Source organism: Lepidochelys olivacea (assembly GCF_965140295.1).
Source record: "Lepidochelys olivacea isolate rLepOli2 genome assembly, chromosome: 9".
NCBI lineage: Eukaryota > Metazoa > Chordata > Testudines > Cheloniidae > Lepidochelys > Lepidochelys olivacea.
In genome coordinates this window covers 59,894,662-59,909,844 of record NC_140419.1, presented here as the reverse complement: position 1 = coordinate 59,909,844, position 15,183 = coordinate 59,894,662, and the positions used below count along the sequence as shown (strand labels likewise).

The window sequence follows — 15,183 nt, the reverse complement described above, 5'->3', positions numbered from 1 at the left end:
GTCTCAGCTAGAGAAGCCAGATGGGGGGCACATCTCTAACCAGATCTCATGAACTTCCCAAATCACTGGGTTACAGCAGAGACGAGCATAAACCAAACCCCAAGCTGTGGGGAGGCTCCAATCTGGGGATGGGGAAAGCAAATTGAACACCTAGCACACCTAGCAGTGCTGGGTTCCCAGCCTGTAGCACCTAGGGGTGCCCCGTTTAACTAGCGGTGTGGTTGCAGTTAACACACACTCACTCGCACAAGCTGAACTGCTATGAGCCAGGTTTAACGCAACATTGGAGCAGCCACACAGGGCTTTGCTCTGGTTTTGTTAAATCAGTCTCACTGTTAGGGAAGCGCAGCGTGCGGACCGGGCCTGGGACACTTTGCCCTCCTGCCTGGTGTGGCTGGTTCTCTGGCCTGAGCCTTCCAATGAGCATAAAACCAATGGGGCAAGTGAAGCAGCAGCTTTCTGAGCGTGAGGCTCTCCCAGGAGCAGGGCAGTTCGCTGTGTCCAAGAGCATGGGGCCCAGAGACCTGTAGCAGAGACAGCTGTGAAACAGACCCCTCCTGACTTCAGAGCATAGGCCGCAGTGGGCTCCTGAAATGGACGTTGATTGGATTCTTCTCAGCCACAGCCAATGTCACGATCAGGGTGTGCCGCCAGGGAAGGGTGGGGTGCAGATCCCAGAAGGGATGTGCCCATGAGGTACTTGCTGTTTGCCACCGAGGGGGTGGGCTAGTCGAGCTGGCGATGGTACATCGACGATGGTGCCTACCAAGGAACATTGCACCACGTGTGACATCTGGATACGGGGGTAAAAGACAGCAGGATGGTGACTCCAACACTGGGGACAAAAAGGGTAGGCAGTGGACAGGGTGCTTAGATCTGGGAGGGCATCATGATGGACGTGACTCTGATCCCCGGCTGGGGCTGGCTTTTCCACCACCCAGGACCCTGTGCTCCCCAGCTCTGGCCCGGGATTGGTTCTGACAGGCTGACTGCAGCCTCCCTAACCCCTCGGGTGTTAACAGAACCCGGGAGGCCGGCCTGTCTTCCACTGCTGATGTCGATCGGCTGACAGAGGAGCCAGCTTAGGTTGGCTACGAAGCGTGGAAGCCAGGAGCAGAAAAGGATCAAATATTCTTGGGGGGGGGGGTGGAAAAGGCTCTGGGGCGGCACGTAAGACCCTGCCTCCCTGTGATGCCCAGGCCTGGTCACTACAGCGGGCTGCTGCAGACAGAGAGTGTCTTCTCCCTGAGCCAGTGTGGAGGCGGCCTGTGGTATTGGTGCTGGCCCGGCTGGGCAGGTGGCTCACTGCACTGGGAGGGGGGATGTGATGGCAGAGGGCCGCGTGGCCCAGAGTGATAGGGCAGTGGCAGTGGAGTTGCGCCGGTGTATGTCAGAGGTGACATCTGCCCGTGCCTTGCCCTCCCGCCGGCAAAGCTGCTTTTGCTTGGTTTCCTGGCTGCTTTCTCTCATGCTGGGGATGTTTTTCTTTTTCTTGGGTGCCGAATGATCTTGTGACAGGGGAAAGCCAAGAAACATGGCTGGTGCATGACAGCTTGGTAAACTGGGTGCCAGCAAACAGTCCACATTTTAATAGGGCTAAATGTACATGTGTATGTCTGGGAACAAAGAATGTCAGCCATACTTACAGGGGCTCCCCCAAACTTATTCTGCTCCCTCTGAACCCAGCCTGGCCCCCAAAGCAGCTCTGAGCTCCCCCAAACTCTGCCTGTTCCCCCACAGACAGAGGGCTACAGTGGCTATATTTTGGCTAGGCAGTCTGGGATTTGTGTGTGTGTGTGCGGGGGGCACTCAGGCCCACATAATGCAGTGCAGATGCTGTTGGTACCCACGGTGCAACAATTCCTAACCTGGGGTTACAAATGAGTGTAGACGCTCAAGCCTTAGGTTACCAAACCCAGGGTCTGTCAACTCAAGTTCTACTAACCCAAGGCTCACATTGCAGTGTAGATAGACCTATAAATGCCCATGCATTCTCCTTGCCTCACCCCCCAGGTGCTGTGGTGGGCCCTGCCCCCACACCAAAGCAAGGCTAAGGAGGGATCATAGAAGAGGCCTGGACCCCAGGAATACTGGAGGAGACAGTGCAGGCCGGGGTTTCAGAGGTCAGTCCCCTGTGAGGGGCAAGGGCAGTGCACAGGCTCCAGCAGCTTTACTTCTTCCCTTCTGCTTTCAGATCACATACAACCAAACCAGAACATCAGCCTGAACTAGGGTGTCCAGGTGTCCGGTTTTCGACTGGAACACCATGTCAAAAAGGGACCTTGGCGGCTCCGGTCAGCACCGCCGACTGGGCTGTTAAAAGTCTGGTCAGTGGTGCTGGGGCGCTAAGGCAGGCTAGTCCCTACCTGTCCCCGAAGTAGCCAGCAGCTCCAACTCCTAGCCACGGGGCTCCACACGCTGCCCCCACCCCAAGCACCAGCTCTAACCTGCGGGTGGTGCCTCCGGGTGAGAGCGGCACCTGGAGCCTCCTGGGCCCCCCCACCTAGGACCCAGACCTGCTGGCAGCTTCCGTGGCGTGCGCAGGATAGGCAGGCAGCCTTCCTTAGCCCCCACGCTGTGCCGCTGACCAGGAGCTGCCTGAGATAAGCCCATGCTCCAACCCCGAGCCCCAATCCCCTGCCCCAGTCCTGAGCCGAGCCCCCCACAACCCAGAGCACCCTCCTGCACCCCAGAGCCCTCACCCCCAGTCCAGAGCTCGTACCCCCTCTTGCACCCCAACCCCCTGCCTCAACACGCAGCCCCCTCCTGCACTCCAAATCACTCGGCACCACCCCCCAGCCTAGAGCCCCCTCCTGCACCCAAAACCCCTCATTCCCAGCCCCAGCCCAGAGCCTACACCTCCAGCCAGAGCCCTCACCTCCTCCCACACCCCAACTCCCTGCCCCAGCCCGGAGCCCCCTACCACACCCTGAACCCCTCATTTCTGGCCCTACCCCAGAGCCAACACCCCCAGCCCAGAGGCCTCATCCTTTCCCGCACCCCAACCCCCTCCCCAGCCCAGTGAAAGTGAGTGAGGGTCGGGGACAGTGAGCCACTGAGGGATGGGGAATGTAGTGAGTGGGGGGTGGGGCTCAGGGAAGGGCTGGGGCCAGGGTGGGGCCTTGGGGAAGGGGCAGGCCTAACCCTAGTTTTGTGTGACTAGAAAGTTGGGGACCCTACCCGGCCCGCCCTCCAGGAGCTAATGGAGCCAATTATTAACATGCCACAGTAGAGCCGACGAGGGTGGAGGGCAGGAGAGATGAGCTGATCCCCACTGATTAGAGGGGGATTCTGGGCATCTGGCAGTGATTCCCATCTCTGAACCCCAGTGGCCTCTGATCCCAAGGCCCCCTCTGATCCCTGACCATCTCCTGTGGAGGGGGATTGGCTGCCTGCAGTCTCTTTGCTGCTCGTCACTGGGTTATTTCTGCCAGCACAGGGATGCTACCAGGAACACCCTGGGCATCTCAAGGAGCAGAGAGCCAGAGTCCTGCTTGGCTTGGGTTAGCTATCTCTGTTCCTGCTGCAGGGCTCATCCTCGGGTACTTATGGCACATCCTCTGACTGTGCTATACAGGAGCTCAGTTAGTGATCACAGTGCTCCCACCTGGCCCTAGAATTGAGGTGACCCTGGGACAGCCAGTTTTGCTGGTGCATGGGCAGGTGGCCCATCCCTGTATCTGGAATCCAGCACTCCTTCCTGGCATTCTTGTCTTGGGATTTCTTCTCTCTTGGTTTCTTGTCCTAGAGCTCCACGGTAACTCCTGCCATTGTCTTTGATTCAAGGAGCACATGCAACGTGGACATTGAATTTGTGCTCCTCTGCCTGTACATCTCTGAACAGCATGCTGCGATCCCCTGACAGTGCTAAGGGCGGGTCACTTGAGACTCCTAACAATATTTTGTTAACATTGGTCATGCCTTTTCAGCTAACCTATTTGACTGTGCGTGGTTAGGGCTTGATTGGGCGGCGGCGGGGGAAGAGGGATAAGAGAGATGAGAACTGATATAGCAAAAGGATATGCTGTGATTGAGAGCCATTATCTGTTAGAATTTACCATTTATGGTGCTAGTTGATGAAAATATCCCTGTAGAGAAGTCCTCTAATAAGTGGCAATCATTCCTGTTTAATGTGCATAGATATGCGTCAGCTCGGCACCAAGGGTGATCAGAAATTGTATGCGGTTTCACTGGTTCTTTTGCATTTGGCTTCCTGCCTTGAGTATGGCTTTCACACTTGGATACCTTATCTTCAATAGCGGCATTCTTGCCGGGCCAGCATAGGACATCTTGGGTCTGTTCTTCCACTTCCCAATTAAACGTTGTGGACTCTGATCGGCATTTCTGTGTGCTAGTCTGACACAGAGACCTCTGTGGAGAACCTCGTCACATACGGTCATTTCTGCTGGATAGTCCCAGGAAGATCCAAGTGTCTGGGTTTCTTCTGCTGACCCGGATCGTCCTGGTCCATCCAGAATTTCTCTCTCGAGCTGTCGGCAGGATGGAGCATTTTGTGTTTCTTCTTTGAGCATGTCATATTTAGCTTGGGGAATGGATCGCACTTGAGCCAAGTCAGCGTTTCTAGATGCATGTGAAGCATGTCACCGTGAGAAGCTCCTTGCTGGGCCAGTATTTCACATGGTCCAATGAGCACTGTCTGAGTTTTGCACAATAGTTTCCGTGTCCCGGCGTCTAAAGGTTTAGGATCTTGTGGGCACACCGGCTCCACCTCCCTGCCACCTAGTGTTTAGGCCTGATACTGTATGCAAACCCTGCCTTGTTTCCCCTCACCCAGGTCTAGACAGGTGTAAACCAGCCCACCTGAGCGTTAGAGCACCCTGCAGGACCTCACGTATTGATGACAAGATTAACATATCCAGAGGCAGTCCGTGTTCAGGCCCATCTCAGGGGCAATCCAATACTGTGTGGTGCTTCAGCCATGGGTACTCCAGGCCAAGCCCCACGTCGAGGGCCAGGACCCCTAGGCTGCTCCACTCCCTTCCCCTGATGAACAGCCTCTGTTTCCTCCTTTCAGGATATTCTTGGTTCCGTCACATGTTCCTTCTCTTGGGAACCTCCTAGTTCCTTTCCCTGGCCTACTCCTGGGACCACTCTCACTCCAGGGTGGCCCCTCCTGCCCCTTCTCCTCAGAGGCCGCTTCTTCCAGGGGTCCTTCTTGACTGAGCTTGGGCAGCCTGTGTGTAGGGGACAGGTTTCTTCTGGGCCAATCTGTTACCCCAGGATCCAGGGCGGCAGCTCGGCCCTGACCCCCCTCGGAGGGCTGCTGACCCCAGGACCACTCTGATTTTACCTTGAGCCATTTCTGCCCATGCACAGATTCCAGAAGCTGCTCCCAACAGATCCGGAGCCAGCCTTTTCTTCTCATCATGGGGCATTTCAGTCAGTTCTTTGGATGCCCCTGCCACTGGCCAGCCCCAGCACAGAGAATGCCATCTCCTTCAGGTTTTCCGCAGTGCCACTGGCTTCCAGGGAGGTCCAGGCTTGCAGCTGCCTTTCCTTGCCAGGATCCCTTCCAGGGTGACCAGAGATTCAGTAACAAAGGGCTGAAACCCAGGAATGCTGGGAAGGGACTGAGCTTGATCTCCTGGCCCCAGGCCCCTGCTGTGGGTCAGGGTCACCTGGCAAGGGTCAAGAGCTTTTACAGGTGCAGACTGAGCAAAGCCATGGGACCCCACGTGTGCTGTCAGGGTGGTGGAGGGATCTGTGACAGGGAGGCCAGACGATCCCTTCCACTCTCTCCTGCCATGATATGTCTCTGCTGCTCGGGACCTGCCAGGACGTTCCTGGGGCTGGGGTCCAAGGGCTAGATCCAGGCAGCCCCAGGTTCAAGGTGTCCACTGGGGGTTAGTAGGGACAGAATTAGTGCTCACATTTGTCTGAATGGCCTGGTAATGCATTAGCATACGGGAGTCCATCTGAGAGGGACAGAGTGGTCTAGTGGTAAGAGCAGGGGGGTCTAGGTGGCCTGGGTTCCATTCTTAGCTTTGGGAATTGACTTGGATCTAATGGTTAGAGCAGGGTGCTGTGAGTCAGGACTCCTGGGTTCTTTTCCTAGCTCTGGGAGGGGTGTGTGGTTGGGTGATGAGAGAAAGGGTTGACCTTTGGAAATCTGGCTTCTATTCCCTGTCCTGGGAGGCAGTGTTTGCCACTGCTTAGAGCAGGGCACTCAGGCTCTATTCTCAGCTTTGCTGCTTGATCGCTCCCCTGCTCTGTGCCTCAGTTTCCCCATTTATAATGTTGGGATTATGGTCCCAGTTCCACTTCGTAAGGTGTAGCATGACCCTTGGGTGGAAGGTGTTCAAGTGATTATTCCATCCCGTGTCAGTGCGCAGCTCCCCAGGGAGGAGAAGGGGCCAGTGAGACAGATCCTGGAGCCTGCTGCATCCCAGACTGCCCTCCAGAAAGGCTGCATCTTGAATGCACCATGACCAGCCACTGGGTGCCCTCAGCTCAGCTCATTCAGAGGCAGAGACCTGGGCTCCTGGAGCCTCGCTGCTCTTCCCTGGCTGCCTTTGAAGCTTTCAAGTTCATCTGGGAATGACTGCGACCAAGCGCTGGGTCTGGAGGCGCCAATGGCAGGTGCTGGCCTGTGGAGGGAGGCAGGGCACAGAAGCTGGGAATAATCCCTAGCTCTCCGGCTGTGGGTGCCCTGAGGTTAATACCTTTCATGGGGAATGGCAGACCAGGCGGTCTCAGTGCTCTGCCAGGAGGCACTAAAAATCCAGTCAGCGGCAGCAGGGCTGCTCCAGGGAGGATTAGGCTGGGGCAGGGCAGTCCGTCTGCCGTGCAGCCTGCTGCCTGTCAGAGCTTTCCAGCCTAGCCACACCCACACTGCAGAGAGCCCTGTGCTGGGCCTGGGCTCCCACACCCCCTGGCCCAGGCTTAGCTGACCCATAGGCACCTTCCCAGCTTACACAGGGCTCTGCCCTGGAGGGCAGCTGCACAGAGAGCAGAGTCAAAGGCCCTCTGAGCATACTATTTGCTGATGCTCTGGCTGTATGTCAGCTGGTGGGGGGCAGCGTTAGGGGTGGCTCTCTGGGCCATGGCAGAGCTGCATGAGTGTCAGGGGAATGCCGGGTTCTCCTTGGAGCAGTATAGGGTCTGCTCTCTGGGCCGTGGGGAAGCTGCATCAGGCCTGGTCTCCAGGCTTTGCCAGAGCCAGCTGGTTTTTGCCCCAGCTCTGCAGAGGACGGCTGCCAAACCCCACACGGTGCTGAGGGCACCGTGCCCCCAATCACAGCCTGGTCTCCCTGGCCCACTCCAAGCAGGGTCCGAGATCAGTGTCCACACCTGCTGCCTTCACCCCGATAACTGCCCCACCCTCTGGAATCCAAACAGTGGCCAGCACCCGCACCGGCCCAGCAGGCTGTGCTCACCGGCTGAGCCACCCAGATAAGGAGTCCCCATGTCCAGGAGCTGCAGGGTTGCCCCTCCGCACGAGGGAGATAGCGCCCGGGTTCTCCATGCACTGCCCATGGGGACGCTTATCTCCCCAGGGAGCCAGCAGCACCCACCTCTGCCCACGTGAGTGTGAACTGGGGTGGGGGCTGTACTGCACTGCTGCTGGGGTGTCTGGTGCTCTACTGAACCCATGAGATGTGGCCCCGGCCCTGCTGCCTTTCCCGCTCCTCGTGACCTGCTGTGGCTGTGGGGGGCCTCTGGTGGCTGTGGTAGGGACAGGCTCTTGAGCAGCTCAGGCTTGCTGGCAGCTCTAGTTTATTAGTAGAAGGCTGGCCCTGGCTCCCTGGGTGTCTGTGAAGCGCCTGGCTCCGCGGGGTCTGCTCTGAGCTATTAGGGTAGAGTGACCAGACAGCAAGTGTGAAAAATTGGGACAGGGGGTGGGGGGTATTAGGGGCCTATATAAGAAAAAGACCCAAAAATTGGGACTGTCCCTATAAAATCGGGACATCTTGTCACCCTATATTAGGGGGATCCCACAGACATGGGGATAGAGGCACAGCCCTCCTCTGAACTGCAGATACCCCAGCCACTCAGACATCAGCCACTCAGAACCGCTCTAGGAAAACGCACCCATGTGCTAGCACACAGAGGCCTTGCTGGAGTGCCCGAGGAGGCCGGTTCCTGTTGGCTGGGCATGCTGTGGAACAGGGAAAGCAGAGGAGCATCCCTCGGCGCCAGGAGGGCAGAGATCCAGGAGCAGAGTGCACGTTCCCGGAAGGATGGGCTGCTGCATTCGTCCATTGCTGCTCAGGTCACTCGGTGCCGCTGGGTGCCAGAGAGCAGAGAGAAGGGAGCTAACACAGCACTATGGAGTACATGAGCAAACACATCCAAGTATGCAAAGGTCTGAGCCAAAAGCAGCCCTCTCTCCTAGCGAAAGCTGGGCTGGAAACAGCCAGCAGGCCCAGCTCGAGGGACCTCACAGAGAATTGCTGGCTGTCTGGTGAGAGGCCGAGTACCTTGGGGCAGGGACCGTACCTTGCTTGGCATCTCTGAGCCCAGTCAGCCCATTGCTCAGCATTGCTGGGAGGGTAGGGTCCCGCAAGGACACTGGGATGCAACATGTGTTATAAATATCCCCCTCTCCAGTGAGAGCTCCGATTGGCGCCTGCAGTGTAAGGAGCCCCGGGGCTGCTGACAGACTGTGTAAATGTCATGCACACGCACACCGCTGAGCCGTAACCCTGCTTCTCCGACTCCACAGCCATGCCAGCTGACACGCAGGTGGTAGTAGCAGTAGTAGGCCTCTTATCCTGGGTGTGGGCCCACTGCACTAGATAGCAGCATCGTGCTCTCAGACACAGACCCACAAAGCCAGGACATTACACACTATATCTGCACAGAGCATGCTACCCTGTGGGTCCCCCACTTTAGCATGGCAGATGGAGGAGCTCAGGGTTTAGTAGCCCTACACCTGTGTTCAATACACAGGTGCAGCCCATGATTCACCACCATGATGCAAGTGTCTGTTCTGCAGGAGGAGTGACCCTATCTCTCCTCTGGCACTCATGGTACCCATCTGGTCATGGTACCCACCCAGCCCTCTTGCATGTGCAGTTCAGGGGCTCCTGGGGAAAACACGCTGGTGACAAGAGCACACTGTGGCCACCAAGGCTCTCGTCCGTTTATGCAGCCCAGAGCCTGCGCCGCTGGCTCGTATGGCCCAGAGCAGCCTGGCACAAAAGCTGCTGCCCACAGGAGCAATAACTCCTGTTGCATCCCCTTGGGGGAGCAGCATCTTCCTAAGGCTCGTCCTCTTAGGCATCTTCGGCCTGCCCATGCAGCTACCAACCGCCGGGGGTCGCTTTGCGCCCGCGAGGAAGGGAGGGAATCACCAGCAGGCGCCGTTGGAAGCTGTTGGACTCGAAAGTCAAAACATGTTTTGGTGGAAGCTTATGTAACTCTGGTTAAGAAGCGACCTACTTCTGGGGTGTAGTAGCTCCTGGGCGCAGCCTCGAGCCTGCCATTCTTCGGGCGTTATTAGCGGGAATTGGTTTGTTTCGCATGCACATTTTTACACTCGCTTTGGCCGCCGGGTTTGGCGCGCTTGCAAGCCCGGGGGGAAAGGCGAAAAGCTGTTTTATTTTCCCGATCAACAAGAGGACGGGTCGGGGCCGGGTTCGTGTGCTTTGCAGCGGGCCCCTTGAACCGGGTCTGACTGAAATATTGGAAGCTGCAGAAATCTCTGGGAGGGGGGCAGGTATTGGAATCCCGGACACTTGCGTGTCCAATGATGCAATGGTTTTGCAACGTGCAAAACGACCCTCAACATCCGTGTGTATTGGGGGTAAAACCCTCGGGGGGGGTGGTTAATAGCGCCGGGGGTCTACACACAGCAGCTTCAAGCAGAGAACGAGACTGCTAGCAAAGCCCTTGCGGCGGGCGGAGCTCTCCAGAGCTTGTGTGTAGGGAAAATTCTGCACGGCGGAGTTAACCCCCCTTCCCCGCATACCCTCTCCCGACGCACTGTTTGCAAGGGGGGGGGGCGCGGAAAGCTCCCTGAGCTCGCCCCAGGGTTCAGGGCGGGGACATGGCAGAGCCGCAGCCTCGCCCCACCCAGCCGCAGCCTGACACCATGTGACGCCAGCAGGAGCCTCCTATATAAGGTGGTGGCGCTCGGAGAGCCCCCACTGGTGGCTTCAGCCCGGCTCGCGCTCGTCGTTGTGCGCTCGTCCGGCCCCTGCCCGGCCCCTGCCCGCCCCTTGCCCTGCGCCCACCCGCGGTCGGCTCCGTCAGCCCCCGAGCGCCCTGCCGATCCCGAGCGGCGAGAGCCCGCTAGCCCTGCCCCTGTGCGCCGTGGCCATGAGCACCGAGCTCTACCAGTCCGCCATGGAGGTGGCCGTGTACCAGCTGCATAACTTCTCCATCTCCTTCTTCTCCTCGCTCCTCGGCGGGGACGTGGTCTCCGTCAAGCTGGACAACAGGTAGGGGCCGGGCTGGGGGGCTCCGCGCGGGGGGTGCCGGGCTGGGGGGGTGCAGCGGGGCTCGCTGCGGATCGGGCTCTGCGGATCGGGCTCGCTGCTAACTGGCCGCCGCCGCCTTGTGTCTTTCAGCGCCTCCGGAGCCAGCGTGGTGGCGATTGACAACAAGATCGAGCAGGCGATGGTGAGCACGGGCTGGGGTCACCCCGCGGCGCAGGGGCAGGGCCCCCTGGGCTGACGCAATACGTGGTCACCCCGCGGGGCAGGGGCAGGGCTCCCTGGGCTGATGCAATAGGGCTCCCGCCTGCCCCCTTCCCCGGGATCGCTGCGGGGCGCACGCCCGCCTTTGTCTGCCGCTAGCGAAGCTCGCTGACCTCTTCAGCACGCCAGGCGGGTCGGGGATCCCAAAGCGCAGGCGGGACCCCCGGCGGCGTCCCGGAGCCCCAGGCCCGCGCCCTGTAGCCAGAGAGGCAGGACACGGCACCCTACCCCCCTTTCCCCTAGAGTGCCTGGGAGCTGGCAGGGGCCTTGCTGGAAAAGCAACAAGGTTCTTATCCCAGCGCCGTGGCTTCACTCCAGCCATGCCAAGGGCTGTGGCACATCAGACTCTAAAATTGTTTTTCCTCTTGCGGGGGAAAGAGCGCAGTGATCTTGCCCTGGGCTAGAGGGACGGTGTGCTTGGTAGCAGATCCCAGCCCCCGTGTGGCCGCCGAGCCCTACTGAGAAGGGCAGAGAGCTGGGCTCAGAGACCTGCAGAAGGCGCCAGGGAGTTGTTACAAAATCTGCTGCATGTTGAACGGTGTGCAGCGTCCCTGGTAGACATGCCCCTTGCTAAACTGTGCTAATAGCATCTCCTGCTTCCTGCCTGATGAGAGACCTTTAGCCAGAGCCCCATAACCACTGACCCTGCTGCAGCCAGACAGCTGGATTCAGCCGGCTTAGCTGGGAGCTCAGGCTAGCTCTGAGCATTGGTGACGGCAGCACAGAGCCCAGCTGGTCCTGGACTGCAGCCGGAGTCCATGGCTGAGCTTGGGAGTTGGGGCGGAATAGTTTGGTAACCCTGCCTTTGGTTGTCTCCTAGGATCTAGTGAAAAACCACCTGATGTATGCCGTGAGGGAGGAGGTGGAGATCCTCAAGGAGCAGATCAAAGAACTGGTGGAGAAGAACTCCCAGCTGGAGCGAGAGAACAGCCTCTTGAAAACCCTGGCCAGCCCTGAGCAGCTGGAGAAATTCCAGTCCCGGCTGCCGGCAGAGGGGCTGTCTGCAGAGGAGCAGACGGGCGGGGCAGCTGCCCCGGCCCAGCACACCGGGGGCTCTGCGGTGTAAGGTGGCTCTGTCCTCGGAGTGGGCAGAGCCACTGAACTCTTTCTACTTAATCTCCTTAAAAGTTGTTTCCTCCCTCATCTCATGTGGAGAACTTCCCAAGCTAGCGAGAGCTACGAGATGTGCCAGGGGCGCTGCCCCAGCTGCTGGGACACTGACTGGCTCTGAAGGAGCGAGGTGTCATGTTGGGACACTGCACAGCCAGACGACCCCCATGGGGGGCCTCTTTGCACGTCCGTGAGAGTGCAAGGGGCTGCACATCCGGTCATGTGCCCTTGCTGCACCGTTCAGCAGGGCTCCTGCTGCACTTGACAAAGACTGATCCTTGGAGGAAGCCAGTTGTTGCTGAGGAGAGATACAAATCTGCCCCTCCTGCCACCCTGGAATGGGCCTGGGGTAGGAACCAAAAACTGACCTCGTCAGCACCTTTGTGTTGGCGGCTGTGGACAGTGCATGGCTTGTGCACACCACAGGTTGGGGATTACAAGGAAAGCTTTGTTTCGTTAGTGCAGGGATCTTTATATCCTTAGCTGCATCTAAGGAACGTATACACACAACCACTGCTGGGGATGGCTACCGAAGCCTGGGGCTCGTGGGGGGCTCTATGGATGCTGCTGCCCATAGCTATATGCCTGGGGCCCGCTGGGGATTCCAGCCGAGTGTGGAGGCGGGCCGCTTGGATGGTGTTTGGAAATGGGTGACTGGAGCTGTCTCGCTGTGGGATAGATTTTTATACATAGCTCGGTCTGTGTACAGACCCCTCCAGGAGGGAGATTCCCCGTCCCCCAGTCCGCCCAGAGCAGGGCCACAGGACACCCACAGCAGAGATTTTATAATGAAACATGCCAATGAGACCCGCCTGCCGTGGACAGGATGGCCCGGCCCCTCGGGGGCCGAGAGCCGAGGTTATTTGCTCCGTGAGCGTCCCCCCCCTCGAGACGGCTCTCGCGGAGGGGACAGGGCGTCACTCTCGATTTAGACTGTCAGAGCATTAACATGACTGTGTGAATCTAACTAGAAATGGCAATAAACTCTACTTTTGATAATACATGCAGAGAGGCGTGTCTTTGTAATGGGGGAGGGGCTGGGTAGTGGGAAGGGTGGGGGTGGAACAGTGTTGATGGGAGAGGATCAGTGCCCCGTGGGGAAGGGGAATGGATGGGGGGGGGGGGACTCCAAAAGCTTTGGTGGGATGTGGGCTGAGGTTCAGGCTGCGCAGGGAGGGACTCCCTGGCCCCTGTGTGCAGTGACCAGATACAGGCCAGCTGGTGACATTTGTGGTGTGGTTCTGTCAGGGAGCTCCCCCTGCCCACACCCACACATTCCTGGGCTGCTCTCCAGTGGGATGCAGCATGGGATGCAGTGCCTTCAGCCGGTCACTGGAAACCCTTTAGCGCTGGATGCTGCTGGCTTCCAACGTGAAGCCCCTGAGTCGGGGGATGGGGGGGGGTGAGTGGGGGAGTCAGTGATCCCAGCCCCCTCTGCATTTCAGCCTAATGGGCTAAGGCTTAGAGCCTTGTAGGGGGGCCCCATCCTCACTGCAGCCTGCGAGATGAGAGCAGGGGTGAGCCGAGGGGGCCTGGAGTGTGTGGTGGGGGAGGGGACAGGTGTGCAGGGGCATTGGGTGCTGGGCTGTTACAAAAGGGAGATACGGGGGCCTGGAAAGGGACTGAAAGTGAGAGACGAGCACGGATGCATTGGAGTCCTCATTCATAGCTCTGCTGGTGCCCCTCAATCCTGACCTGCACCCTCTAGTGTCCCAGCCCTGGGCTCCCACACAGCTTTATCAGTGCCCCTCAGTCCTGACCCGCAGCCCCTGCTGTCCCAGGCCTGGGCTCCCAAACAGCTCAAATCCAGTTTGAGAGGGATTTTCAAGCCCACAGAAGGGGACTGGTGCCCCTGGAGGAAGATCCTTCAGATGGTGCGGTCAGAAGCCAGACGAGCACTGGGCTGGGCTGCAGGCGCTGCATGGAGCTGGCGTTGGGGAGAGGAGAGGGGGGCTGTATGAGGGCGCAATGAGAGGGTCACAGCTCCTGGGGTAAAACAACGAAGTAAAAGAAGCAGTGAGAGGCAAAAAGGGACCCTTTAAAAAGTGGAAGATAAGTCCTAATGAGGAAAATAGAAAAGAACATAAACATTGGCAAATGAAGTGTAAAAATATAATTGGAAAGACAAAAAAAGAATTTGAAGAACAGCTAGCCAAAGACTCCAAAAGTAATAGCAAAATTTATTTTAAATACATCAGAAGCAGAAAGCCTGCTAAACAGCAAGTTGGGCAACTGGATGATTGAGATGCTAAAGGAGACGATAAGGCCATTGCGGAGAAACTAAGTTAATTCTTTGCATCGGTCTTCACTGTTGAGGATGTGAGAGAGATTCCCAAACCTGAGCCATTCTTTTGGGGTGATAGATCTGAGGAACTGTCCCAAATTGAGGTGTCATTAGAGGAGGTTTTGGAACAAATTGATAAACTAAACAGTAATAAGTCTCCAGGACCTGATGGTATTCACCCAAGAGTTCTGAGGGAACTCAAATGTGAAATTGCAGGACTACTGACTGTAGTCTCTAACCTATCATTTAAATCAGCTTCTGTACCAAATGACTGGAGGATAGCTAATGTGACACCAATTTTTAAAAAAGGGCTCCAGAGGTGATCCCGACAATTACAGGCCAGTAAGCCTCACTTCAGTACTGGGCAAATTGGTTGAAACTATTGTAAAGAACAAAATTGTCAGATACATAGATGAACACAATTTGTTGGGATGTAGTCAACATAGTTTTTGTAAAGGGAAATCATGCCTCACCAATCTACTAGAATTCTTTGTGGGGGTCAACAAGCATGTGAACAAAGGAGATCCAGTGGGTATAGTGTACTTAGATTTTCAGAAAACCTTTGACAAGGTCCCTCACCAAAGGCTCTTAAGCAAAATAAGCAGTCATGGGATAAGAGAGAAGGTCCTCTCATGGATCAGTAACTAGTTAAAAGATAGGAAACAAAGGGTAGGAATAAATGGTCAGTTTTCAGAATGGAGAGAGGTAAATAGTGGTGTCCCCCAGGAATCTGTACTGGGCCCAGTCCTATTTAACATTCATAAAGGATCTGGAAAAAGGGGTAAACAAAATTTGCAGATGATACAAAACTACTCAAGATAGTTAAGTCCAAAGCAGACTGAGAAGAGCTACAAAAGGATCTCTCAAAACTGGGTGACTGGGCAACAAAATGGCAGATGAAATTCAATGTTGATAAATGCAAAGTAATGCACATTGGAAAACATAATCCCAACTATACATAGAAAATGATGGGGTCTAAATTAGCTGTTACCATTCAGTAAAGAGATCTTGGAGTCATTGCGGATAGTTCTCTGAAAACATCCACTCAATGTGCAGCGGCAGTCAAAAAAGCAAACAGAATGTTGGGAATCATTAAGAAAGGGATAGATAATAAGACAGTAAATA

The 15,183-nt window shown here is 56.7% G+C and overlaps 1 protein-coding gene across 2 annotated transcripts in view; it reads left to right on the top strand.

Annotated features, from left to right (window-relative positions):
* Positions 1-12,775, top strand: part of TSC22D3 (TSC22 domain family member 3) — a 50,136-nt gene extending 37,361 nt beyond the window's left edge. Inside the window, exons 1-3 of one of the 2 annotated variants that reach the window (XM_084638618.1) lie at positions 9,949-10,406; positions 10,536-10,587; positions 11,485-12,775. In XM_084638618.1, coding sequence (XP_084494744.1) covers positions 10,285-10,406; positions 10,536-10,587; positions 11,485-11,730 — 420 coding nt within the window. In that variant the 5' untranslated portion in view covers positions 9,949-10,284 and the 3' untranslated portion in view covers positions 11,731-12,775. Of the gene's footprint in view, positions 1-9,948; positions 10,407-10,535; positions 10,588-11,484 lie in introns of those variants that run through there. The other variant, XM_084638617.1, reaches the window with a different exon arrangement.
* Positions 12,776-15,183: the final 2,408 nt, after the last annotated feature.